We start from the raw sequence: 25,632 nt of genomic DNA, 5'->3' as shown, positions 1-25,632 counted from the left end.
GTGCTCAAGACTTACAACATGGCCCAGGCTGCAGTCCTTGGCAGCGCTGACTTAAAGTGCCCCAAGGATGTTGGCTTAGGGTGTTGCTATTAACAGAATTGTGTTCAGAGAACACTGTCTTTAATCTCCTCTCAAAACTGCATAACTTTCTTGTAGGTTAAACTATCCACTGTTAGCATCGACATTTTATACATACTTAAAATTTTTCTTAATTATATTTTCTCATAAGATGCCATGTCTTCTAGTAACAATCAGATTTTATGTATAAATGCTTCCTGTTGAATTATGAAGAGGTTTATAGCAATACAAACTCTAAAATGACCCAATCAGTCATCCATCCTTCTCCAGTGCAAACATTACCACAAAGTGTTAAAACAGCCCCTAACACCAATGTTAAAAAGGGGATCCCACAATATTTTTTACAAAGTAGTGATTAAATATTCCTTAAATATTTATTTAAGTGGAACAATTCCTGAAAGTAAAGAAGTGAAAATATTTTTACACTATGCTTTAGTTCTCCAGTTTATTTCATGATTTCTTTACAAGAGGAGCATTTAAAAAATAAATGCTATACACTTAGGTGTTAGACTGAATGACAACAGCTCTGAAATTTCCTTTTTCACTGAAACCCTTGAAATTATAAAACTTTAAGTGTGACCCTTGAAATTACAAAACCCATTGATTAAAACAGATGCTCAAATCTTTACCAAAGTGAGTAATTAATCCTGTGCTTAAACTCCTGCAAAAGCTGAATGAGATACAAATGCTGGAGCCGATGAATTCTACACCTTGGCCCTCAGGCTTCTGGCTTGGTCCCACAGCTCCATTTTTGCGACTGCCGAGAGGTGAACTTCATCGGGCCCATCTGCTAAGCACAAAGTTCACGTTAGGGCATACCTGCAAAAACACAAAGAGCAGGGATGGCAGGACTTATCGAAGAGGAACCTGATGCTTTAACATCAGTCACTCTGATTCTAAGCCAAGATTATTAGTGTTTGAAATCTCACCAAGGCAGTGATAAGAAAAATTGCACAGGGAAAATCAAGGAAAGTCAGCCCAAGGGCTTGTGAAATGCCATTTTCAAGTCCTCACCTTGGGAGTGGAATCTTAAATGCCACAGTGCAGTGGGCTTAATCTCAGTCTTAGTTTGCTGTAGGTACTAGTATTTGCTAGAACTAGGAGATATCTTAGGTAATCCACAGGCCATGAAGAATATATAACATTTATATACTATAAATATATAGTACTATATATTTAGTTCTTTCTTATTAAAAATTGATGGGGGATAAACTGATGGGGCACCAGACTCTTATCTCCAGTGTGAGAGAGAAGGTGGCACCATGCCCGGTGGTGATGGGCAGTGGACAGTATTCCTTCTTGATCCCAGCAAGCACATGTGGACGTGAGGTGGTGGCTGGCATGCACTGCCGCAGTCTGGCCACGGCCTCTGGGTGTGGGTGGTAAAGTGTCCTAAGTGCATACCTAAGCCTTGCTCTGCTCCCCTCCTCTCCTTCCTGTTCCAGGGTGAACCCCCATGAGTTATTTACAGCCCAGGAACCCTCAGTGCATCTTCTCAGTGTAAAAGTGAACATGATTGAGTGAAATGACAATTGTAATCATAAAACTATTTATTGGTACTGAGCTCTATAGTAAAATACCTATACTGCCTCAGTTAGCCTTCAATTATGCTTTAAAGTAAGTTATTTATCTTGATACCGTTAGTATCAAGCCATCTGTAGATTTTTAACTCCAAGCCCATCAAATGTAGATGGTGATTAAATGACATCTACTCACATGTTAGCCAGAGGGTATTCGTGGGAAACGCCGGCACCTCCACACATTGGATGGCCTGGTCAATAATTTTGCAGATGGCCCGAAGGGCAGCCACTTTAATCATTGCAATCTACATAAACAAGATATAAAAAGAATGTTCCTTTCTTAGACAATACACAATGTGATAGAATTTGATATAATCTGTATTTTCTCTGTGAAAAGAAACAAGGGAACTTTCCCACATACACACACCACTGAAACACGATCTTTGATGAAAGCCAACAAAGATCCATTAATGCAGCTAACGGACATATTTCAGTCAACACAGACCTTCTGGAAAGAGATATCTCTTCCAAATCACATTTTATTAACTTATTTATTACTTGTATTGTCTTGTTTCTGAAAGGATTTCAGGCAACTGATAAGTGACATTCATCACCTTAGGGATCATAAAGAGTTAAAAAGTCTTCGATAATCAGTTTTCCCTTGGCAATTTCATTGCTTCTATAATTAAACGATCATGTTCTTATTCCAAATAAGCCAGAAACATAAGGCAGGGGACGAGAGGTGTCTTCTATGAAACATTTCTATCTGGCAGTACAGTGCTCTGCATTCTGTATCAACTTGATCAGTCTTCGCTAGAACCCTAGGCCATAGGCAGACAGGTCAGATACTTTGCCCAAGGTCAAGAGGTTAGCAGAAAGTAACATACCGGGTACAATTCCAAGTCAGTATAAAGTTTGGTATTTCTCTACCTTCTCTGCCTTCTGTTGCTGCATCTCAAGAAAGCTGAAGATATTCTGCATCCTGAAAATCATTCCCTAAAGCAGCCCAGTGAAAGGAAAACTAGCAAGGTTGACTGTATAAATTATACATTTATAATTTTTAAACCGAAATCACATGGAAACTTCTGATATTCTGAGTGCCCTCAAGGCACCATGAAACCTGGAATGCCCAAAGAGTGGGACAAACTTCTTGGAGAAGGCTTGGCAGATGGTGGTCCAAGGGGCCTCACCTCCTTCTTAGCACCAGAGCTGCCCAGAGTATCAATGCTGTGGGCAGCTTTCAAGGTCAACAAGCGGATCTCTTCAATGGCAATGTGGCTTTCAGCGATCCAGTGAGCCACCACCTCCTGCAGGGGAGCAAAGAGCAGCAGAAGAAGGAGGAGATAAGCTGGTGTCTGAGGTCCACATGTAACAGACTGGTAGTTTGGTGAAAACATCCTCTATGCCAAGGACTGTTCTCAAGCCTTACTCTATATATTTTTATTTTTATTATATATTTTAAATATATTTATTTATTTATTTATTTTATCTTTGGCTGCGTTGGGTCTTAATTGCTGCATGTGGGCTTTCTCTAGTTGCAGTGAGTGGGGGTTACTCTTCGTTGTGGTGCATGGGCTTCTCATTGTGGTGGCCTCTCTTGTTGCAGAGCACAGGCTCTAGGCATGTGGGCTTCAGTAGTTGTGGCATGCGGGCTCAGTAGTTGCGGCGCACGGGATTAGTTGCTCCACGACATGTGGGATCTTCCCGGACCAGGGCTCGAACCCATGTTTCCTGCATTGGCAGGCAGATTCTTAACCACTGTGCCACCGGGGAAGTCCTCTATATATTTTTATAATTTATTTATTTTTTGGCGGTATGTGGGCCTCTCACTGCCGTGGCCGCTCCTGTCGCGGAGCACAGACTCCGGACGCGCAGGCCCAGCGGCCATGGCTCACGCGCCCAGCCGCTCCGCGGCACGTGGGATCCTCCCGGACCGGGGCACGAACCCGTATCCCCTGCATCGGCAGGCGGACTCTCAACCACTGCACCACCAGGGAAGCCCTATATATTTTTAAATGGAAGAGTTAATTTGTTTGAAATAACCAGCCAGCCGCATACCCATGGAATGCTGCAGGTAACATTGGTGGATTTTAGAAACAAACTTTATTTGCTCAGAAAAATAATTTATTTTGGATATTCTGGTGCCTAAAGTTAAGATGGTCTAACTGAGCAATTGTCTTATTGCCAAGACACTCCTTACTGGCCCTTCTGAATGCTAACTGCACACTACCATTGAAACTTGGTTAAATGTAAGGTCGTGGACCTGCTTATAGACAATCTAGATAATTCCTAAGATAATTTCAGTGTGAGAATGGTCCAGCATCCTTTGTTGTGTTATTACTCTTATTTATTTAGTAAAAATGAACTTTTTCTTTGGTGAACAGTTCTATGAATTTTAACACATGTGTATACTGGTATAACCACAATCAAGATACAGAACAGTTTAATCTCCCCCCAAAAACTCCCTCATGCTGCCCCTTTTTAACCATACTTCTGCCCTCTAGCAACCACTGAATGGTTCTGTTATTATACTGTTGCCTTTTCCAGAATGTCATATAAATGGAATCATTTATCATGTATTCTTTAGAGGCCAGCTTCCTTCACTTAGCATAATTCCTTTGAATTTCATCCGAATTGTTCTGTGTATCAACTGTCCATTCCTCTTTATCACTGAGTAGTATTCCATTGTAGGGATGTACCACAATTTGTTTTTCCATTCACCTGTTGAAGGACAGTTGGGTTGTTTCCAGTTTTTGGTGAATTATTAACAGAGCTTCTGTAAATATCTGTATATGGGTTTCTGTGTGAACATACCTTTTTATTTTTTAAAGCAAATACCAGGAGTGGAATTGTTAGGTCATGTGGTAAATACTTGTAAGAAGCCGTCAGTTTTCCAGAGTGACTGTACCATTTTGCATGCCCACCAGCAGTATATGAGTTCCAGTTACTCTTCAAACCATCAGCACTTGCTATCATCAGTATTTTAAAATTTTAGCCATTTTAACAATGTGCAGAGATATCTCATGGTGGTTTTAATTTGTATTTCCCTAATTGCTGATGATATTGGTCACCTCTTGATGTGTTTATTTGCCATTTATAAATTCTGTTTGGTGGCAAGTCTGTTCAAGTCATTTGCCCATTTTTTAATTGGGCTTAGAGAGCTGGGCTTAGAGTTCATTATTCAGTCATTTGTTAGATAGGCAATTTGCAAATACTTTCTCCCAGTCCATAGCTTTTTTCATTCTCTTAATAGTGACTTTCATAGTGCTAAAGTGTTCAATTTTAATGAAGTACAGTTTGTCAATTTTTTTCCCTTATGTGTCATGTTTTTGGTGCATGTCTAAGAACATTTTGCCTAATACCAGGTCAGGAGACTTATCTTCGTGATATTTTCACCTATATAAAAAAGTCAATTGACCCATGTTTTTATGAGTCTATTTCTAGACCTGCTATTCTGTTCCAAAGACCTATGTGTCTCTCCTTATACCACACTGTCTTGATTGTCGTAGCTTACGGTAAGTTTTCAATCAGATACTGGGATTCCTCCAACTTTACTTCTTTTTCAAACTGTTTTATTATTTTAGTTTCTCTGTATTTCCATATAAATTCTAGGATCAACTTGCTTATATATACAAAAATGTTCTGCTGGAGTTCTGATTGGAATTACATTAAATCTATAGATCAATTTGAGAATAGCTGACATCTTTACTATGTTAGCCTTCCAATCCATGAACATAGTATTTCTCTGTATTTATTTAGGCTTCTTTTGGTTTCTTTTTATAATTTTTAGCATGTAGATTCTATACATGTTTTGTTAGATTTGTACCTATTTCCTTTCTTAGTCTATTGTAAATGGTATTAAAAAAATTTCAGCTTCTGATTGTTCACTGCTAGTATACAGAAATAAAATTAATTTTATGTGTTGATTCAATCCTATGACTTTGCTAAACTCATTTATTATTAGTTCTAGGAGGATTGTTTTGTTTCGTTTGGTAGGTTTCTAAGGATTTTCTACACAATCATGTTTACAAAGAGGGGCAGTTTTATTTTTTCCCCCAATTATGCACTTTATTTCTTTTTCTTGTCTCACCACAATGGCTAAGACTTCTTCTATGATGATAAAGAGCAGTGGTGGTGGGACTTCCCTGGTGGCACAGTGGTTAAGAACCCGCCTGCCAATGCAGGGGACATGGGTTCAAGCCCTGGTCCGGGAAGATCCCACATGACGCTGAGCAACTAAGCCTGTGTGCCAAAACTACTGTGTTTATGCTCTAGAGCCTGTGAGCCACAACTACGGAGCCCACGTGCCACAACTACTGAAGCTTGCATACCTAGAGCCCATGCTCTGCAACAAGAGAAGCCACCGCAATGAGAAGTCCGCGCACTGCAGTAAAGAGTAGCCCCCGCTCGCCCCAACTAGAGAAAGCCTGCGTGCAGCAATGAAGACCCAACACAGCTAAAAATAAATAAATAATAAAAATTTAAAAAGTGTTAAAAAAAAAGAGCAGTGGTGAGAGTAAACATTCTTGCTTTGTTCCCAATCTTGGGAATGAAAACATTCAGTCTTTCATTATTAAGTATGATGTTGGCCGTAGAATTTTTAGATGCTCCGTATCAGGTTAAATTCCTTTCTATCTCTAGTATGCTGAGAGTTTTATCATGAATAGATGCTGAATTTTGTCAGGTGCCTTTTTCTATCAATCGATATGATCATGTGGTTTTTCTTTTCTAGGCTATTAATATGGCACATTACAATGATTAATTTTCTTAATGATTGATATTTGAATATGAATCAGCCTTGCATTCCTGGGATAAACCTCACTTCGTTGTTCTTTTTACATATTGCTGGATTACATTTGCTAGGTTTTTGCATCTATACTGGTCTGTAGTTTGTTCTTGTCTGGTTTTGGATTAGTGTAATTCTGGTCTCATAAATGAGTTGGCATGGGCTTCCTCCTCTTCGTTTTTCTGGAAGAGATTGTGTAGAATTTGTGTTATTTCTTCTTTAACTGTTTAGCAGAATTTACCAGTGATACCATTTGGGCCTGAAGATTTCTTTTCTCAGGATATTTTAAACTGTGTATTCAGCTTCTTTAATAGTTGTAGAACCATTCAGGTTATCTATTTCACATTCAGTGAGTTTTGGTATTTTATGGCTTTTGAGGAATTGATCCATTTCATCTAAGTTGCTAAATTTATGTGCTCTGCATACATGCTTGAGTGTGTGTTTCCTAAGCCCCAGTTCTAGGGTGGAGCAGACTCTACCTCAGCTTCAGCAGCAGTCCCTATTCTCCAGTTCAGGTTTTCCCAGAGAACTCCACATTGTGGTTTATAGAATACTTGCACAAATTATGAAATTGGTATTTCCAAAGACTTCTATTTCCAGGAAGATGGAATAGATGTACTTTTCCCTATTCCTCCTGCAAAGTACAACTAAAATCTTGGGCATCATCCATAGAACAAACACAAGAAGACTCTGAAAGGTAGAGAGAAGAAGCCAGACTGGCCAGGGACTTTGGGAACAGAAGAACAACATGGTAGTAAGTTCCCTCTGTTTCCTCTTTGTCTCATATATCCCAGACTTGGAGCTGAAGAAGCCAGCAACCTGGAAATACCAATGAGCACAGACAAAAATCAAACAAAAAACAACCTCAACAAATACTGTCTTTAGCTGAAGGATTGGGAAGGGGCAGCTAGAAGGACAGAAAACTTAGAGAATAACCACTCTACCCAAGCCAATACTAAAGAAAAAAGCACTGGCCCCACTCCTACCCATGCCAGCACAGACTTCCACCCTTGTGAGTGCTGAGATGAGGTACCTCAACACCCTTGCCAGGGTGGTATCAGACAGAGTGTCAAGTAAGGAGCGACACCAGGAACAAGTTTCCTCCCCTCTATGATGTCATTGGGGAAAACCCAGTGATGAGAATGCACCCCTTTCCTCAGCTATCAGTGGAGGCTGAGCAGGAAGCTGTACTTCTACCTACCTCTGCCTGACAGTAATGAGGTGAACCCCTTCCTCTAACAGAGCAGTGTCAGAGAAACCCAGCTAAAATAAAGTTTAAATAAGATCCAGAATCTCATAACATAATATGAAAATGTCTAGGTTTTAACAAAAAATCATTTGTCATGCCAAAACCCAGGAAGTCTCAAAATTTATGATGATGACAACTCTGAGATAACAGAAATGTTACAATTTCTGACAAAGATTTTAAAGCAACTATGATAAAAATGCTTCAATCAGTAAATAAAAACACAACTGAAACAAATGAGAAAACAGAAAGCCTCAGCAAAGGAACTTAATTTAAGTCTTAGTAATGAAATTACTAAGAAGAAATAAAGAAGAAAAAAATGGATATTTTGTAACTGAAAAATATAACCATTTAAATAAAAAGCTCAGTGGATGGGCTCAACAGCAGAATGGAGGGAACAAAGGAACAAATCAATGAACTGGAAGACAGGACAATAGCAATTGCCCAATCTGAACCACAGAGAGAACATAGAACAAAATTTTTTTTTAAAGAATAGCATTAAAATAAACAAATTAATTAATTTAAAAAATTTAAAAAAGAGGATCTCAAGGAAAATTGAAAAATACACTGATGGGATTAATATGAAAATACAATACATAAAAATTTGTGTAATACTCGTAAAGCAGTGTTGAGAGGAAAATTTACAGCACTAAACACATAGATTAGAAAAGAGGAAATGTCTCACATCAATACTCCTTGCTACCACACCAAGAACCTAGAAAAAAAGAGCAAAATATGTCTGAAGAAAGCAAAAGAAAGGATATGATAAATAGCAGAAATCAATAAAATTGAAAACAAAAAAAAATAGAGAAAATCAATGAAACAAAGATCTTGTTAATGTTAAGTCATATCAATTATTATATTGTATAGTTTTATATATTAATAATTAATATATATTCTTTGAAAAGACCAGTAAAATTGACAGACCTCTAACAAGACAGACAAAGGAAAAGGAAGGTACAAATAACTAATTTCAGTAATGAAACAGGGTATCACTGAAGACCCTGAAGACATAACAGGAGAATATTATGAACAACACTAAACACATAAAATTGACAGCTTAGACAAAATGGATCACTTCCTCAAAAAATACAAACCACCACAATTCATTCAATATAAAATAGATAATGTGAATAACCCTATAACTATTAAGGAAACTGAACTGTAAATTAAAAACTACCCCCAGACCAAATCTCCAGGCCCAAATTGTTTCATTGGAGAACTCTACCAAATGTCTAAAGAAGAATTAACATAAATCTAGTCAATTTGGTTTTCTTTAATTAACAATAATCTTTTGACGTTCAGACTACCTGCCCTTTGTTGTAAAACTCCTATATATCCTGGCTCCCTCCTAGGAACAGTTCTCTCAGGGTTACTTGGGATGCTGTCTCTCAGGTTTGAAGTCCTAGAAATTTCCACCAAGTAAAACATAACTCTCGGGACTTCCCTGGTGGGCCAGTGGGTTAGACACTGTGCTCCCAATGCAGGGGGCCCATGATCAATCCCTGGTCGTAGAACTAGATCCCACATGCATGCATGCAGCAACTAAGAGTTTGCATGCCACAACTAAGAAGTCTGCGTGCTTCAACTAAGAACCCACGTGCCACACTAAGAGAGTCCACACGCTGCAACTAAAGATCATGCATGCCACAACTAAGACCTGGCACAGCCAAAATAAATAAATAAATAGTAAATTAAAAAAATAAATAAAACTTTCAAAACAAATAAAAAGAATTATACATAATGACAAAGTAGGGTTTATTCTAAGGATGCAAAGGTAGTTTAGTATTGAAAATCCGTCAATGTACTCCATCATATTAACAAGCTGAAAAAAAATCACATGGTCATACAAATTAATGCAGAAAAATCATTTGACAAAATTCAACATTCATTCATGATAAAAACTCTCAGAAAACTAGTTATAGAGGGGAATTCAACTTAACAAAGAACATCTACAAAAAAACTACAGCCAACATTATACATAATGTTCTCCTAAGAAACTGGATCATTCATACATAGCTGGTGAGAATGAAAAATGGCATGGTCAATCTGGAAGACAGTTTGGTGGTTTCTTAAAAACCTAAACATGCAACTACCATATGACCCAGCAACTGTGATTTTAGGCATTTATACCAGAGAAATAAAGATTTAAGTTTATGCTAAAACCTATACTTGAATGTTTACAGCAGCTTTATTTGTAACAGCTCAAAACTGAAAAAAACCCAAATATCCCTCAACAGGTGAATAGTTAAACTGTGATAATCCACACCAAGGAATACTACTCAGCAATAAAAAGAAGCCAGCTACTGATACATATAACCTGGATGAATCTCCAAAGAATTATGCTGAATGAAAAAAAATAACCCCCAAAGTTTAAATACTGTATAATTTCTTTTCTGAAATGACAAAATTATAAAGATGAAGAACAGATTAGTGGTTTCCAGGAGTTAAGGAGGAAGGAGGGGTGAGAGTGAAATGGGTGCAGCTATAAAATGACAACATGAGGGCTCTTTGTTGTAATGGAAATGTTCTGTATCTTGACTGTATTGATGACACTATCTTGGTTCTGATAATGTATTACAGTTTGATAAGATGTTGCAATTGGGGGAAACTGGGTCAAAGGTACAAGGTTTCTCTCTTGCATTATTTCTTTTTTAAAAATTTAATTTAATTTATTTTTTTATATAGCAGGTTCTTATTAGTCATCCATTTTATACATATCATTGTATACATGTCAATCCCAATCACCAAATTCATCACCCCCGGGAGACCTGAGATCTGTCTTAAGGAGGCATCTAATGGCACTGGGGGAACATTGGGCGGCAGAGCACTGCGAGGAGAGGTCAGTGAGTAAACAGAAAGGGGGCAGGGTCCAACCCTTAAATACGAGATTTGTTTTTCTCTTTCTGACTTACTTCACTCTGTGTGACAGTCTCTAGATCCATTCACGTCTCAACAAATGACCCAATTTCATTCCTTTGTATGGCTGAGTAATATTCCATTGTATATATGTACCACATCTTCTTTATCCATTCGTCTGTTGATGGGAATTTAGGTTGTTTCCATTACCTGCCTATTGTAAATAGTACTGCAACGAACATTGGGATGCATCTGTCTTTTTGAATTATGGTTTCCTCTGGGTATATGCCCAGTAGTGGGAATGCTGGATCATATGGTAATTCTATTTTTAGTTCTTTAAGGAACCTCCATATTGTTCTCCATAGTGGCTGCATCAATTTACATTCCCACCAACACGGCCAGAGGGTTCCCTTTTCTCCACACCCTCTCCAACATTTGCTGTTTCTAGATTTTCTGATGACGCCCATTCTAACTGGTGTGAGGTGATACCTCATTGTAGTTCTGATTTGCATTTCTCTAATAATTAGTGACGTTGAGCAGCTTTTCATGTGCTTCTTGGCCAACTGTATGTCTTCCTTGGAGAAATTTCTATTTAGGTCTTCTGCCCATTTTTGGATGGGGTTGTTTGTTTTTTTCATACTGAGTTGTACGAGCTGCTTCTAAAATTGGAAGTTAATTCTTTGTCAGTTATTCATTTCCAAATATTTTCTCCCATTCTGAGGGTTGTCTTTTCGTCTTGTTTATGATTTCCTTTGCTCTGCAAAAGCTTTTAAGTTTCATTAAGTGCCATTTGTTTATTTTTGTTTTTATTTCCATTTCTCTAGGAGGTGGGCCAAAAAGGATCTCGCTGTGATTTATGTCATAAAGGGTTCTGCCTATGTTTTCCTCTAAGAGTTTTATAGTGTCTGGCCTTATATTTAGGTCTTTAATCCATTTTGAATTTACTTTTGTGTATGGTGTTAAGGAGTGTCCTAATTTCATTCTTTTACATGTAGCTGTCCAGTTTTCCCAGCACCACTTATTGAAGAGGCTGTCTTTTCTCCATTGAATAATCTTGCTTCATTTATCAAAAATAAGGTGACCATATGTGCATGGGTTTATCTCTGGGCTTTCTATCCTGTTCCATTTCCTGTTCCTGATCTATATTTCTGTTTTTGTGGCAGTACCATACTGTCTTTTTTTTTTTTTTTTGTGGTCCGCGTGCCTCTCCCTGTTGTGGCCCCTCCCGTTGCGGAGCACAGGCTCCGGACGTGCAGGCCCAGCAGCCAGCGCTCACGGGCCCAGCCGCTCTGCGGCATGTGGGATCTTCCTGGACCGGGGCACAAACCCGTGTCCCCTGCATCGGCAGGCGGACTCTCAACCACTGCGCCACCAGGGGAGCCCCATACTGTCTTGATTACTGTAGCTTTGTAGTATAATCTGAAGTCTGGGAGCCTGATTCCTCCAGCTCTGTTTTTCGTACTCAAGATTGCTTTGGCTATTCAGGGTCTTTTGTGTTTCCATACAAATTATGAAATTTTTTGTTCTAGTTCTCTGAAAAATGCCTGTTTGATAGGGATTGCATTGAATCTGTAGATTGCTTTGGGTAGTGTAGTCATTTTCACAATGCTGATTCTTCCAATCCAAGAACATGGTGTATCTCTCCATCTATTTGTATCATCTTTAATTTCTTTCATCAGTGTCTTATATTTTTCTGCATATAGCTCTTTTGTCTCCTAGGTAGGTTTATTCTTAGTTTTTGTTTTTGTTTTTGTTTTTGTTTTTCCAGTATGTGTTGTGAAATTTTTTGTTCTAGTTCTGTGAAAAATGCCAGTGGTAGTTTGATAGGGATTGCATTGAATCTATAGATTGCTTTGGGTAGTAGAGTCATTTTCACAATGTTGATTCTTCCAATCCAAGAACATGGTATATCTCTCCATCTGTTTGTATCATCTTTAATTTCTTTCATCAGTGTCTTATAATTTTCTGCATACAGGTCTTTTGTCTCCTTAGGTAGGTTTATTCCTAGATTTTTATTCTTTTTGTTGCAATGGTAAATGGGAGTGTTTCCTTAATTTCACTTTCAGATTTTTTCATCATTAGTATATAGGAATGCAAGAGATTTCTGTGCATTAATTTTGTATCCCACTACTTTACCAGATTCATTGATTAGCTCAAGTAATTTTCTGGTAACATCTTTAGGATTCTCTATGTATAGCATCATGTCATCTGCACACAGTGACAGCTTTACTTCTTCTTTTCCGATTTGGATTCCTTCTATTTCCTTTTCTTCTCTGATTGCTGTGGCTAAAACTTCCAAAACAATGTTGAATAACAGTGGTGAGGGTGGGCAACCTTGTCTTGTTCCTGATCTTAGTGGAAAGGGTTTCAGTTTTTCACCATTGAGTATGATGTTGGCTGTGGGTTTGTTATATATGGCCTTTATTATGCTGAGGGAAGTTGCCTCTATGCCTACTTCCTGGAGGGTTTTTATCATAAATTGGTGTTGAATTTTTTCAAAAGCTTTTTCTGCATCTGTTGAGATTATCATATGGTTTTTCTTCTTCAATTTGTTAATATGGTTTATCACATTGATTGATTTGCATATATTGAAGAATCCTTGCATTCCTGGGATAAACCCCACTTGATCATGGTGTATGATCCTTTTAATGTGCTGTTGGATTCTGTTTGCTAGTATTTTGTTGAGGATTTTTGCATCTATGTTCATCAGTGATATTGCCCTGTAGTTTTCTTTCTTTGTGACATCTGTCTGGTTTTGGTATCAAGGTGATGGTGGCCTCATAGAATGAGTTTGGGAGTGTTCCTCCGTCTGCTATAGTTTGGAAGAGTTTGAGAAGGAAAGGTGTTAGCTCTTCTCTAAATGTTTGATAGAATTCGCCTGTGAAGCCATCTGGTCCTGGGCTTTTGTTTGTTGGAAGATTTTTAATCACAGTTTAAATTTCAGTGTTTGTGATTTGTCTATTTGTATTTTCTATTTCTTCCTGGTTCAATCTCAGAAGGTTCTGCTTTTCTAAGAACTTTTCCATTTCTTCCAAGTTGTCCATTTTATTGGCATAGAGTAATCGCTTATGATCCTTTGTATCTCTGCAGTGTCAGTAGTTACTTTTCCTTTTTCATTTCTGATTCTATTGATTTGAGTTCTCTCCCTCTTTTTCTTGATGAGTCTGGCTAATGGTTTATCAATTTTGTTTATCTTCTCAAAGAACCAGCTTTTAGTTTTATTGATCTTTGCTATTGTTTCCTTCATTTCTTTTTCATTTATTTCTGATCTGATATTTATGATTTCTTTCCTTCTGCTAACTTTGGGGTTTTTTTGTTCTTCTTTCTCTAATTGCTTTAGGTGTAAGGTTAGGCTGTTTATTTGAGATGTTTTTTGTTTTTGAAGGTAGGATTGTATTGCTATAAACGTCCCTCTTAGAAGTGCTTTTGCTGCATCGCAAAAGTTGTGGGCCATCTGTTTTCATTTTCATTTGTTTCTAGGTATTTTTTGATTTCCCGTCTGATTTTTTCAGTGATGTCTTGGTTATTAAGTAGTGTATTTGTTTAGCCTCCATATGTTGTATTTTTTACTGCTTTTTTTCCTGTAATTGACATCTAGTCTCATAGCATTGTAGTAGGAAAAAATACTTAATATGATTTCAATTTTCTTAAATTTACTGATGCTTGATTTGTGACCCAAGATATGATGCATCCTGGAGAAAATTCCATGAGAAGCCGAGAAGAAAGTGTGTTCTGTTGTTTTTGGATGGAATGTCCTATAAATATCAATTAAGTCCATCTTGTTTAATGTATCATTTAAAGCTTGTGTTTCCTTATTAATTTTAATCTTGGATGATCTGTCCATTGGTGAAAGTGGGGTGTTAAAGTCCCTTACTATGATTGTGTTACTGTCGATTTCCCCTTTTATGGCTGTTAGTATTTGCCTTATGTATTGAGGTGCTCCTATGTTGGGTGCATAAATATTTACAATTGTTATATCTTCTTCTTGGATTGATCCCTTGATCATTATGTAGTGTCCTTCTTTGTCTCTTGTAATAGTCTTTATTTTAAAGTCTATTTTGTCTGATATAAGGATTGCTACTCCAGCTTTCTGTTGATTTTCATTTGCATGGAATACCTTTCTCCATCCCCTCACTTTCAGTCTGTATGTGTCCCTAGGTCTGAAGTGGGTCTCTTGTAGACAGCATATATATGGGTTTTGTTTTTGTATCCTTTCAGCCAGTGTAGGGCTTTTGGTTGGAGCATTTAATCCATTTACCTTTAAAGTAATTATCGATATATATGTTCCTATTACCATTTTCTTAATTGTTTTGGGTTTGTTATTGTAGGTCTTTTCCTTCTCTTGAGTTTCCTGCCTAGAGAAGTTCCTTTAGCATTTGTTGTAAAGCTGGTTTGGTGGTGCTGAGTTCTGCTAGCTTTTGCTTGTCAGCAAAGGTTTTAGTTTCTCCTTCGAATCTGAATGAGATCCTTGCTGGGTAATCTTAGTTGTAGGTTTTTCCCTTTCATCACTTTAAATATGTACTGCCACTCCCTTCTGGCTTGCAGAGTTTCTGCTGAAAGATCAGCTGTTAACCTTATGGGGATTCCCTTGTATGTTATTTGTTGTTTTTCCCTTGCTGCATTTAATATTTTTTCTTTGTATTTAATTTTTGATAGTTTGGTTAATATGTGTCTTGGCGTGTTTCACCTTGGAATTATCCTGTATGTGACTCTCTGCCTTTCCTGGACTTAACTATTTCCTTTCCCATATTAGGGAAGTTTTCAACTATAATCTCTTCAAATATTTTCTCAGTCCCTTTCTTTTTCTCTTCTTCTTCTGGGACCCCTATAATTCAAATGTTGGTGCATTTAATGTTGTCCCAGAGTTCTCTGAGACTGTCCTCAATTCTTTTCATTCTTTTTTCTTTATTCTGCTCTGCAGTAGTTATTTCCACTATATTATCTTCCAAGTCACTTATCCATTCTTGTGCCTCAGTTATTCTGCTATTGATTCCTTCTAGAGAATTTTAAATTTCATTTATTGTGTTGTTCATCATTGTTTGTTTGCTGTTTAGTTCTTCTAGTTCCTTGTTAAATGTTTTTTGTATTTTCTCCATTCCATTTCCAAGATTTTGGATCATCTTTACTATCATTATTCTGAATTCTTTTTCAGGTAGACTGCCTATTTCCTCTTCATTTGTTTGGTCTAGTGGGTTTTTACCTTGCTCCTTCATCTGCTATGTATTTCTCTGTCTTCTCATTTTGCTTAACTTACTGGGTTTGGGAGTCTCCTTTTCACAGGCTGCAGGTTCGTAGTTCCTGTTGTTTTTGCTGTCTGGCCCCAGTGGCCAAGGTTTGTTCAGTGGGTTGTGTCAGCCTCCTGTTGGAGGGGACTACTGCCTGTGTTCTGGTGGATGAGGGTGGATCTTGTCTTTTTGGTGGGCAGGTCTGCCTCTGGTGGTGTGTTTTGTGGTGTCTGTGACCTTATCATGATTTTAGGCAGCCTCTCTGCTAATTGGTAGGGTTTTGCTCCTGTCTTGCTAGTTGTTTGGCATAGGGTGTCCAACACTGTAGCTTGCTGGTTGTTGAGTGGAGTTGTTGGGTCTTGGGGTTGAGATGGAGATCTCTGGGAGATTCTCGCCATTTGATATTATGTGGAGCTGGGAGGTCTCTAGTGGACCAATGTCCTGAATTCGGCTCTCCCACCTCAGAGGCACAGGCCTGACGCCTGGCTGGAGCAGCAAGATCCTGTCATCCACATGGCTCAGAATAAAAGGGAGAAAAAAGGAAAGAAAGAAAAATAAATAAATAAATAAAATAATAAAATAAAAAATAAGTATTGAAAAAAAATTTAAGTAATAAAAAAAAAGAAAGAAAGAAGAGAGCAACCAAACCTAAAAACAAATCCACCAATGATAACAAGCACTAAAAACTATAGTGAAAAAAAAACAAAAACAAAAACCGGACAGATAGAACCCTAGGACAAATGGTAAAAGCAAAGATATACAGACAAAATCACATACAGAAACATATACATACACACTCCCAAAAAGAGAAAAAGGAAAAAAAAAATATATCATTGCTCCCAAAGTCCACCACCTCAATTTTGGGATGATTCATTGTCTATTCAGGAATTCCAGAGATGTAGGGTACATCAAGTTGATTGTGGAGATTTAATCTGCTGCTCCTGAGGCTGCTGGGAGAGATTTCCCTTTCTCTTCTTTGTTTGCACAGCTCCTGGGGTTCAGCTTTGGATTTGGCCCCGCCTCTGCATGTAGGTCACCTGAGGGCATCTGTTCTTCGCTTAGACAGGATGGGGTTAAAGGAGCAGCTGATTAGGGGGCTCTGTCTCACGCAGGCCAGGGGAGGGAGGGGTACGGAACGCGGGGTGAGTCTGCGGTGGCGGAGGGTGGTGTGACGTTGCAACAGCCTGAGGTGTGCCATGTGTTCTCCTGGGAAGTTGTCCCTGGATCACGGGACCCTGGCAGTGGCGGGCTACACAGGCTCCGAGGAGGGGAGGTGTGGATAGTGACCTGTGCTTGCTCACAGGCTTCTTGGTGGCTGCAGCAGCAGCCTTAGCGTCTCATGCCCATCCCTGGTGTCTGTGCTGACGCACCTGTTTCTGGAGCTCATTTAGTTGGCGGTCTTAATTCCCTCTCCTCGTGCACCGCGAAACAAAGAGGCAAGAAAATGTCTCTTGCCTCTCCGGCAGCTCCAGACTTTTTCCTGGACTCCCTCCTGGCTAGCTGTGGCGCACTAGCCCCTTCAGGCTGTGTCCACGCAGCGAACCCCAGTCCTCTCCCTGGGATCTGACCTCTGAAGCCCGAGCCTCAGCTCCCAGCCCCCACCTGCCCCGGCTGGTGAGCAGACAAACCTCTCGGGCTGGTGAGTACTGGTCGGCACCAATTCTCCGTGAGGGAATCTCTCTGCTTTGCCCTCTGCACCCCTGTTGCTGCGCTCTCCTCTGTGGCTCCGAAGTTTCCTCCTCTGACACCTGCAGTCTCTGCCCGCGAAGGGCCTTCCTAGTGTGTGGAAACCTTTCCTCCTTCACAGCTCCTTCCCACTGGTGCAGGTCCCGTCCCTATTCTTTTGTCTCTGGTTTTTTCTTTTTTCTTTTGCCCTACCCAGGTACGTGGGGAGTTTTTGGCCTTTTGGGAGGTCTGAGGTCTTCCGCCAGCATTCAGTGGGTGTTCTGTAGGAGTTGTTCCACATGTAGATGTATTTCTGGTGTATTTGTGGGGAGGAAGGTGACCTCCATGTCTTACTCTTCTGCCATCTTGAAGCTCCTCCCAGGCAATCTTGAAAAGAGGGAAGTGTAAGAAGTGATAGTTGATGCCATGAGCAACTCTTTAGCCCCTACTCCAGCAACATTGTGGAGTTGTGTCCATGGCCTCAAACATTCACATCTTCTTACCTCTTCCAATAGTGCCCATCTAACAGCTGAACCCTTGCTCTCAAAGTTAACTAAAAGGGTTCTTCCACAAATTATTCCTAGGTATGTGCCATAAAGCAGGCTGTTATTTTTCCATAAGAACAATGTTACAACTAAATCATAGATACGCTGAATAATATTTCATAAAAAAGCAAACATGGCCTATAGGAATTCAAGGTAAAAAATATACTGCAAAATTTTTCTGATTGTCACAAATGTACTTTACAGGGGGTTGTAAAGTACATTTATGACAATCTTATAAAATGTACTAAAATACACATGTCCAGCAAACATGTCTAGTGAGGTTCTCTAGAATACAATTTTATTACTACAAGTTTGACCTAACACTACATGTTAACAATCATAAGTATTAAATATTTAATAATAATTTTTCTTGCCTCCTTAAAATTTAGAAGGGCTTTTGGGGAGATGATTTGGATATCTCATTTCTCTTAAAAAGTTTTCTATTTCAGCTTAAAAGCTCCCTTTAACATTTCTTGTAAGCAAGGAAGTCTGAAATGATAGCGTCTTTTCCTCTTTTTTTTTTTGTAATAAATTTATTCATTTATTTATTTTTAGCTGTGTTGGGTCTTTGTTGCTGTGTGCGGGTTTTTCTCTAGTTGCAGTGAGCGGGGGCTACTCTTCATTGTAGCACACAGTCTTCTCACTGCAGTGGCTTTTCTTGTTTTAGAGCACAGGCTCTAGATGCGTGGGCTTCAGTAGTTGTGGCTCACAGGCTCAGTAGCTGTGGCTTGTGGGCTCTAGAACACAGGCTCAGTAGTTGTGGCGTATGGGCTTAGTTGCTCCATGGCATGTGGGATCTTCCCGGACCAGGGTTCGAACCTGTGTCCCCTGCACTGGCATGCAGATTCTTAACCACTGTGCTACCAGGGAAGTACCGTCTCTTTTTCTCTTGATAAATATTGTCTAATTTGGATTATAGTGCCCGGATGTAAGGATGTAACTATATTGTTTACTGTACTTTGTAAACAACAGACTCAGTAGTACATAATTTAGAGACGAGAATTCAAAATATCATGAACATCCCACCAAATGCTGATCCCATTTCTACTTGCATTTCTCCATTGACAGGAAGCTCACTTCTTTTTAAAGCAGTCCATTCCATTTTTATATCTCTCTTATTTCACTGAGTTTTAGGCTATTTTCCTATATCTCTCCATTTATCTGTCCTAATTCCTTCCAGAAAGCCAAAGGACAAGGCTTCCTTCCTCCTTACAACAGCCCTCTCATGTCCACAGAGAGGGCTACTGTACAAGGTTCTCTAGAGAACGAGAGTCTGGGAAAGTTGAAGGAATTGTCCACACTCTGTGTGCTGAGGTGTTGAAGCACTTAAAGAGTTATTTAATCTTTCACAAAGATAACTACCTCTGGTCAGATTATATTTACATTCAGGCATAAGTATGTTTCGTGGAAAACATATTTTCTCCTTGTTTATGCAGAGGAAATCTCTTGCTGACCAAGTAATGCTGTTTTGGTTCAAGGTTAGTGTAGTGCATTGGGCTACAATAATTTCAAATAAGTAATTATCCTTATATGTGAATACAGTTTCTTCTTAAAGGCCACCCTTTGTTTTGCCCGTTCACACATGATCTGCAACGCACGTTCAGCCAAACCTATTGTTCTCATACAGTGGTGGATTCTGCCAGGTCCAAGGCAGCCTTGGGCAATTTCAAATCCCCTACCTTCACCTGTGAGAAAGAAAGGATAACATGACCACAGCCTATTTCTTTTGTTATTTACACAAATCCTGAGAAACTAATGAGATGCCCTCAATAAAAATGGCATTCCAGTAGGAAAAAAGTCAGTTCTGTAATAAGGTTCACTATACCTTTATGGAACTTTGATTTCTATGTATTTTAAACCACCAGCATCAAAAACTTGGATCAAATTTAAGAACTGTCTTTTGAGTACCTACTCTGCATAAGTTGTTTTGTTAGTGCTGCAATGGTTACAAATGTAGATAAGACACAGACCCGAGTTTAGAACCTAGAAGAGGGGCAAGGATGCTAGGGATAAGGGATATGGAGAGGGACAAGAAAGGCAAAGGAGGGAGATGCTGTCTGTTCATCATGGTAACCTTAGGGCCTGGCAGGATCAGGGGCTTGTTGAATGGATGAGATGAGGAACACAAGAACCTTCCTGAAAGAGGTGGCATCAGAGGTGTTTCCTGAAGGTTGAGTAGGATTCCAACAAGCAAGAGGATGGAGTCATTTCAGGCATACATTGTTCCAAGTTATTTATGCTTCTAATGTGTATATGACTTGAATTCAGAAAGCACTGAGGTTTTAGTAAAACAAGTAGAGGCTTGAAGATCACGTTTTAGGAAAACGTGTGTTGCTCTGAACTGTATAAATTTGTATTTAGCTGTGTTTTCAACTGATGTGATACCACATCAAATACTTAAATAAAACCTTATTTTTCCATGTAAGAAAATCCACCAAAGGAAAAAATCTTCCTTTATAAATGGAGTAAATAAGAGGGGAAAGTGTCTAAATTATGGTATACTTAGTATCTTTTCCAGATTTAGACCTGAAAATATTTTAAAACAAAATAATAGAGAATCATTTTTCCAAACTTATCTCACCTAGTATTAAATTGGTGGCAGGAACTCGCACTTGATTAAAATGGATCTCAAAATGTCCACCATGGAAATTATCTATAAGATAGAGAATAAAATTTTAAAAAGCAAAATGAATTGACAAAAAAACAGTCACAGATAATTAATCTACTGTAATATAATTACTCAAAGATAGTGGAATTTAAAGGCCTCATATGTCATACATTCCTAGGTAGACCAGAGCCCTGAACCCCCAGCACTGTGTAGCCCAAAAAACTTATCAACTGTTTTAGAAATTTTAAGAGATTTTAGATATCATTTCATCAAGAGGTTTCTGAACTCATTCTCTGAAGTTGTAGAGCTATGAAAAAGGAAGACGGCTCCACAGCTCCGATCAGACTATTTTATTATTTTATTATTGCTTCTTCTTTGAAATTTTTTATATATGGGCTTCCAAAGAAAATTTTGCTTGGAAAAAAAAAGTTCCAGTTGTTCAAAAATTGAAAGTGAATAATGTAATTTAAATTTCTGATTTGACCATTGTGGAAACCAATGCATGATGATGGGAAGAACTTGCTTGAAGGGACAGAGCAGGTTCAGCATTAGAGGCAAAGCTGAGGCTGGGCCTTCAGGTATGTTTGCTCCCAATCTAGGCTTGTTCACTGTGTGTTTGCCTCTTGAAAATGCTGGCATGTGACTGAGATTGGGAACACATTCACATTTTGTCTTTACATCACCCCTCCTACCTGCCAAATTCTTCAGATAATCTCATGATAATTCCACACCCTTTCCCAGTCAGAATAGACATTAATAATCAATTATGTCCACACTGTTTCTTTTGGCCTTGGCACAGGGAGTTGGAGAGGTGCTGGTGAAATTGTCATACTGAAATTTCAAACATAGGCTCTACAGTGGAGGGTATTTGTAGCCAATCAACATTATAAACTCATTTTGGTGGTCTTTCAGGCTGTTGCTCTGCAACCCAACAACTTCCCATGCACAGTTTGTGAGCTTGTTCATCCCCATCTTGCCAACACTTTTCTTTATAATTCAATCCTTTTTTTTTTTAGTTAATTTTTATTGGAGTATAATTGCTTTACAATGTTGTATTAGTTTCTACTATACAGCAAAATTAATCAGCTACACATATCCCCTCTTTTTTGGATTTCCTTGCCACTTAGGTTATCACGTGCATTAAGCAGAGTTCCCTGGGCTGCACAATATGTTCTCATTAGTTGTCTATTTTATACATAGTATCAATAGTGTATATGTGTCAATTCCAATATCCCAATTCCTCCCCCGTCCCCCCTCCCTTGGTATCCATACATTTGTTCTCTATGTCTGTGTCTCCATTTCTGCTTTGCAAATAAGATCATCTATACCATTTTTCTAGATTCCACATATATGCATTAATATACAATATTTGTTTCTCTGACTTACTTCACTCTGTATGACACTCTCTAGGTCCATCCACATCTCTACAAATGACCCAATTTCATTCCTTTTAATGGCTGAGTAATATTCCATTGTATATATGTACCACATCTTTTTTATCCATTCATCTGCTGATGGACATTTAGGTTGCTTCCATGTCCTGGCTATTGTAAATAGTGCTGCAATGAACACTGGGGTGCATGTGTCTTTTTGAATTATGGTTTTCTCAGAGTATATGCCCAGCAGTGGGATTGCTGTGTCATATGGTAGTTGTAGTTTTAGTTTTTTAAGCAACCTCCATACTGTTCTCCATAGTGGCTGTATCAATTTACATTCCCACCGACAGTGCAGGAGGGGTTCCCTTTGCTCCACACCCTCTCCAGCATTTACTGTTTGTAGATATTTTGATGGTGGCCATTCTGACCAGTGTGAGGTGATACCTCATTGTAGTTTTGATTTGCATTTCTCTAATAATCAGTGTTGTTGAGCATCTTTTCATGTTTGCCAACACACTTAACCTGTGGGTGCATTCTCCAGCTGCAGCCTATAGAAAGTGATGATGCCAAATGTTCCATAAAACTGCAAGTCTTATATCCACTACTTGAATATTTTCATTAGCCACTTTCAACAATAAACAGAAAGCCAGGGTCACCACAAAACCTGAAGTTCAGTAAACTTTTTCATAACATTTATCACCGGCTGACAGCTTCTTCTGACAACTTCTTATTTACATGTTTGTATTTATTCTCTATCTCCTTCCCCCAGCATGTAAGCTCCACAAGGGCAGAGATCTTGGTCTACTGTGTTCACTAATGTATTCTAAGTACATGGAACGGTGCTCAGCACTCAACAAATACTTGCTGAGTGAGCAACCTGATTGGCAAGGAAACAGTGAACATGAGCCTGAGCAAAAGTATCCTTGTTTCTTAGAAATTCCACCCAAGGACAGAAGGAAGGAAAAGTTTTGCATTCAAATCAGTCAAAACCCATTGCTTATTAATAGCTCTTGAGGTTGATTGACTAAGAAAGCTAAACTTGAAACAAAAATGAATGTTACTATGGGTTACCTAGATTTAATTTTCCAGGTGTATTTCATTAATCTATTCTCCTGGATGATGAAGAGAAGACTGGAAGACAGAGTCGTTATTCCTTGAATACCAGTCTGCCCTTTCCCAAAAGCAGACAAAACGTGGTAGAATGCTGCACTACCTCTCTTTTTATTTGTTCTATTCTGAACTCCACTCGTATTTTTATTAAGCGTCAAAAAATTTCTAAGAACCCATCTTGTGCATTAAAATGCTATCTGGGGACTTCCCTGGTGGTCCAGTGGTTAAGAATCCACCTTCCAATGCAGGGGACGTGTGTTTGATCCGTGGTCAGGGAACTAAGATCCCACATGCTGTGGGGCAACTAAGCCCACGTGCCGCAACTACTAAGCCCGCGCTCTCTAGAGCCTGTGCACCATGACTAGAGAGCCTGCCCACTGCAACGAAAGATCCCACATGCCACAATGAAGATCTTGTGTGCCACAACTAAGACCCGATGCAGCCAAATAAATAAATAAATATTTTTTAAAAAATGCTACCTAGTCCCTTCAGTGTTACTGCATATTCTAGTCTTCCTGCTTGCAAATACACGGACAGGTTGATTGAGTACTTACCCAGGTAGCCAAAAACAGACAAGGGCCTTATTACTTCTACTCCAGGTGTGTTGATGGGAACAAGAATCATGCTGTGCTGTTTGTGTCTGGTCAAAAGGAAAACAGATGTTAGGAAAAGTGTGCTAAGTGGAAAAATAAAACCGATGTTAGGCAGAGTCTCAACTCATTTTTTCATTGTTGTTATCATGTAATTATGTAAGCAATGATGTTTGGAATGGGAACTGTGTAAAAAACATACATTAAGTACACTCAGATGCAGGCTGTGATCTGGAACAATGATGATTTTAAAATATTTGAAAGTTATTTAACTGAGGCTTCTCATTGCTCAAAGTGGTAACTGGCAACTGATATTCAATACATTAAACATTTCAAGACTATTGCCTTGGATCTAAATGTCTAACTTACAAACAGTTTTGAAAAATTTTATATATCTTATAATCTGATCCAAACAGCTTTGAGGATTCAGCAACACTTTTAATACAGGAAATTCCACAGTGAAGAATGCATAGCAACACTCCCTAAAATGTTTTCTAAATATATCTTTTAGCAAAATAATTGTGAAATACAAACATGTGACATCTAATGTCATAATATATTTTACATTATGATTTGTGAGCCCAAATGGTGCATTTTTTTTTAAATTAATTTATTTATTTTTGGCTGTGTTGGGTCTTCGTTTATGTGCGAGGGCTTTCTCCAGTTGCAGCAAGTGGGGGCCACTCTTCATCGCGGTGCGCGGGCCTCTCACTGTCGCGGCCTCTCTTGTTGCGGAGCACAAGCTCCAGATGCGCAGGCTCAGTAGCTGTGGCTCACGGGCCTAGCTGCTCCGCGGTATGTGGGATCTTCCCAGACCAGGGCTCGAACCCGTGTCCCCTAGCATCGGCAGGCGGACTCGCAACCACTGCGCCACCAGGGAAGCCCCCAAATGGTGCATTTTATGTAAATTAAGTGGATACAGAGAAAGACCTACTCTTATTCCTCATAGATTTCTCAATCACTATTGTTTTATTACCTGGTTACACAGTTATTGCTACTTTTTCCCATAACAATTGCAATTTTGCACTTTGGATTCCCAGCTCCTAAAACCAGAGAGAAAATGAGAACAATACACCATAAAAAGAAATTTTTAGCCTGACATTTCACCGTAAAAGTTCTAATCTTTCTAAGTTTACCTCTGGGAAAACAAACAAACAAACAAACATACAGGAAGAAAACCCTTAATTCATTAAAAAAAAACAATGCTATGTACAAAACTGTATATCACCCAAGAAAAATCACTAGCCAAGGCCAAGAATGGACTTCTCAATGAGAGCTGCTGCACGAAAAGAACCAGAAGTCAAAGAAGCCCTGAGGGACTTCCCTGGTGGCGCAGTGGTCGAGAGTCCGCCTGCCGATGCAGAGGGCGCGGGTTCGTGCTCTGGTCTGGGAGGATCCCACGTGCCGCGGAGCAGCTGGTCCCGTGGGCCGTGGCCGCTGGGCCTGCGCGTCCGGAGCCTGCGCTCCGCGGCGGGAGAGGTCACAGCAGTGAGAGGCCCGCGTACCGCAAAAAAATAAATAAATAAAAAAGAAAGAAAGAAGCCATGAAAGAACTGCAGCCCTTAAGACAAAATGACAGCTCTCCCATTCATACCATTTCAGATATCAGCATGCTAGAAAGGTTGTGAACTTCTTCTAGCATATTTCCTCCCGTTTAGATCCCATATTTTCTGACATATGGACAAGAAGTACTAAAACTCGATATTTACTCCGCAACCAGTGACTGAGAAAGACCTAATTTCCCCAGGTGAGGGTGAGTCTGAGGATTTCAGTACCTATCCCAGATTACATCATTTGCCCTAGTTATGCTATGGAGTAGCTGAAGATGGTTTACTTGGAGCTGTCCACATATATGAGGCTCTGAGTCCACCTTCAGTAAGCCTAGGTTTTCATTCATTGATTTATTAAGGGTCAAAATTTGAAAATATAAAGCTATTTTCATTTTAATGTAAGCTTTTATTTAACTACAGTTTAAGGTCTATGGCAATTCCCCAAAGGGGCCTTCTTGCAAAAAGTAAGTTTCA

The 25,632-nt window shown here is 39.1% G+C and overlaps 1 protein-coding gene across 1 annotated transcript in view; it reads right to left on the bottom strand.

Moving 5' to 3' along the window:
• Positions 1–782: 782 nt before the first annotated feature.
• ACAD11 (acyl-CoA dehydrogenase family member 11) overlaps positions 783–25,632 on the bottom strand; it is a 93,607-nt gene continuing 68,757 nt past the window's right edge. Inside the window, 8 exon segments of the mRNA XM_007451695.1 lie at positions 783–897; positions 1,795–1,840; positions 1,843–1,903; positions 2,789–2,905; positions 19,455–19,609; positions 20,506–20,577; positions 23,573–23,658; positions 24,585–24,651. Of these exon segments, the coding sequence (XP_007451757.1) occupies positions 783–897; positions 1,795–1,840; positions 1,843–1,903; positions 2,789–2,905; positions 19,455–19,609; positions 20,506–20,577; positions 23,573–23,658; positions 24,585–24,651 (719 nt within the window).

Source organism: Lipotes vexillifer, unplaced genomic scaffold (genome assembly GCF_000442215.2).
Source record: "Lipotes vexillifer unplaced genomic scaffold, Lipotes_vexillifer_v1.1 scaffold1271, whole genome shotgun sequence".
Taxonomy (NCBI): Eukaryota; Metazoa; Chordata; class Mammalia; order Artiodactyla; family Lipotidae; genus Lipotes; species Lipotes vexillifer.
Note: the sequence above shows the minus strand (reverse complement) of the source record. Positions and strands in the feature narration are given on the sequence as shown.